The sequence below is a fragment of the Mesitornis unicolor genome, unplaced genomic scaffold (genome assembly GCF_000695765.1).
Source record: "Mesitornis unicolor isolate BGI_N332 unplaced genomic scaffold, ASM69576v1 scaffold33340, whole genome shotgun sequence".
In the NCBI taxonomy this organism is placed as follows: domain Eukaryota; kingdom Metazoa; phylum Chordata; class Aves; order Mesitornithiformes; family Mesitornithidae; genus Mesitornis; species Mesitornis unicolor.
Genome location: NW_010159491.1, coordinates 1 through 930, shown reverse-complemented (window position 1 = coordinate 930; position 930 = coordinate 1). Strand labels below are relative to the sequence as shown.

Genomic DNA, 930 nt, shown 5'->3' with positions numbered 1-930 from the left:
AAACCGCCTGTGGGGGACATATGGGGGGTCCCCTCCACCAAACTGCCAGAGCTCAGCAGGGCTCATTGGAGGGCACCCCCCAATACCCTTCCTCCAGTCCTACCAGTTTGATGCGGTGTCCTGGTGTAGTGGTGATGGCCCAGGTGCACTCCTTCTTACTGGGGTATTTATCGGGCCAGTTGGGGCTGGTGATGGTCCCGGAGATGGATGTCACCTTATGGTCGCAGCCGGCTGTGGGTACAAAGAGAGGTCAGGGATTTTGGGGGGTACCACAGGGATGGGAGGTGGGAGTTGGGGTGCAGACCCACCTTCCTTGCAGTCGTGCTTGTTGTCGTGCAGCACGAAGCCGCTGCGGCACTGGCACTGCCGAAGGAGTGGAGGCACTCGTGCTGGCAGCCCCCATTGTTTTTGGAGCACTCATCTTTATCTGCCGAAAAAAGAGAGAGCAAAGGGACCATGGCTGAGCTGGGGGTGGCCAAAATCCCAGTACGGTAACCCGGTATGGCATCCCAGTACAGCATCATGGTACAGCATCCCAATAGAGCATCCCAATACAGCATCCCAGTACAGCATCACGGTACAGCATCCAAATTCGCGGTACAACATCCCAATGCAGCATCCCGACACAGCATCCCGGTGTGTACCGGACCCCAACCCCACGCCGCCGCCCTCGGGGGAGCGAGCAGCCAAGCAAGCGCCTATGGGACAGCAGCAGCAAAGCAGATCCGCCATCCCTCGCCCAAAATCAGGGCAGCTCCCATGGGATCCACAGGATGGGTCCTCCTCTCCCTGGGCTCACCCATGGGCGCAACCATTACCTGCTTATGGGTACGGACGGAGGAAAGGCAGAAAAACACACAGTGACAACCAAAGATGCACAAGAAAAGACCAGGACGCGGGAGTCCCTCTTTACTCATCGATAGGGAAATG

The 930-nt window shown here is 58.0% G+C and overlaps 1 protein-coding gene across 1 annotated transcript in view; it reads right to left on the bottom strand.

The window, feature by feature from the left end:
* The window catches only part of LOC104542541 (bone morphogenetic protein 1-like), a 1,689-nt gene extending 886 nt beyond the window's left edge, over positions 1-803 (bottom strand). Inside the window, 4 exon segments of the mRNA XM_010186888.1 lie at positions 104-231; positions 309-365; positions 368-427; positions 800-803. Of these exon segments, the coding sequence (XP_010185190.1) occupies positions 104-231; positions 309-365; positions 368-427; positions 800-803 (249 nt within the window).
* Between the last annotated feature and the right edge of the window lie 127 nt (positions 804-930).